The following is a 1,122-nucleotide window of genomic DNA, read 5'->3' as shown; positions in this document are numbered from 1 at the left end:
TAGACGACTGTTAGCCCTCATTTATAACTTGCACAACCCGAAGGTAACGATCACACTTAAGTAGAGTGCATTGACGTCTGCTTGGCCGTACATCGAAGACAAGTTGGCCGAGGCGTTGGGGGTAACCCCGCGCGTTCGAACCCTGCACTTTTCCTTCATGTGGCGAGTTGTCGCCCTCCAGTCCTGACGCAGGCATGGTCCAGTGACGCCTGACGCAGGATGTCCTGAATCGACCCCAGTCCTCTAGTCTGGGATGATTTCCCGTCGCCGACTAAGAGGCATTCACATGTTTGCGAGTTGAGAGTAGTGTTTGAATCTCAAGGAGGCAACACTGCAGCGGAAATCCCACAACAGTCTGCTTGGATCAGCTGGTGAGGCATTCTCATGTTTGCTTGAATCTCAAGGAGGGAGTAGTATCTCCCACAAGTGTGTGTTGAATGTTCTGCCGTTCTTCGTGCTGTGTGTTTTTATGCACAATGACGACGATCTGACGTATGAAACAGGGAGACTGTTCGGAATTGCGGTCAAGAGTCACACAAAACACACGAAAGAGCTGTTTTGGCGAGTAGAGGGCGGAATTCGGCCTTCACAGAGTGTTTGACTGCAGTCAACGTGGCAGTAATCGCTTGTGTGATCTGAGCGCTTCTGGCAGTTAGGAAGTCGTCCATAAACCGTTCTACGAAGAGCAACAGAGGGGAGCACCAGCGGAAGTACTCCAGCGAGTCATGACTGGTTAAGAATGCGACGTACTGAGCGGAGACCGTGGCGTTGTCAGAGTCGGCCGCACGACCTTGTGTGGCATGCTCGTAGGCATGACCCAGCAAATCGAGGCTGAGCAGGGTTCTCATGCTGATCTCTAGGGAAACGATGTCCAGAACTCGGGCGACTCCCATTCGCTGCGCGTAGGCTACGCTTCCCGCGTCAGCTGTAGGCAAGCTGTCAGCGACGATCTGCAGCTTGTCCACCTCGCCATGCATCCGAAGAAGACCATGAATCGTCTCCAGCGTGGCGAGGTCCTTTTGACCCGAGCTCAGCACAGATGCCAGAACAGCAGGATAACAGGCGGGTCGAGTGGACAAAACCTCTGAGAACGCAGTTGATCGATTTGCATCGAAGTCCGTT

At 53.3% G+C, this 1,122-nt stretch overlaps 1 protein-coding gene across 2 annotated transcripts; it reads right to left on the bottom strand.

The window, feature by feature from the left end:
• Positions 1–524: 524 nt before the first annotated feature.
• Positions 525–1,122, bottom strand: KVP18_005006 (uncharacterized protein; the record flags this gene model as incomplete). 2 transcript variants are annotated; one of them, XM_067949287.1, is made up of 1 exon in its annotated part: positions 525–1,122. In XM_067949287.1, a coding segment is annotated over one exon (598 nt), but the record flags the coding sequence as incomplete, so codon positions are not given. The 2 variants fall into 2 exon arrangements, with proteins under 2 accessions (XP_067806996.1, XP_067806997.1); XM_067949288.1 differs by having other exon boundaries at positions 525–977.

This window comes from the organism of the source record quoted next (genome assembly GCF_019968955.1).
Source record: "MAG: Porospora cf. gigantea A chromosome Unknown PgA_NODE_6761_length_1611_cov_2681.61, whole genome shotgun sequence".
NCBI classification, from domain to species: domain Eukaryota; phylum Apicomplexa; class Conoidasida; order Eugregarinorida; family Porosporidae; genus Porospora; species Porospora cf. gigantea A.
The sequence above is the reverse complement of the archived record's forward strand: the minus strand, read 5'-3'. Positions and strand labels throughout refer to the sequence as shown.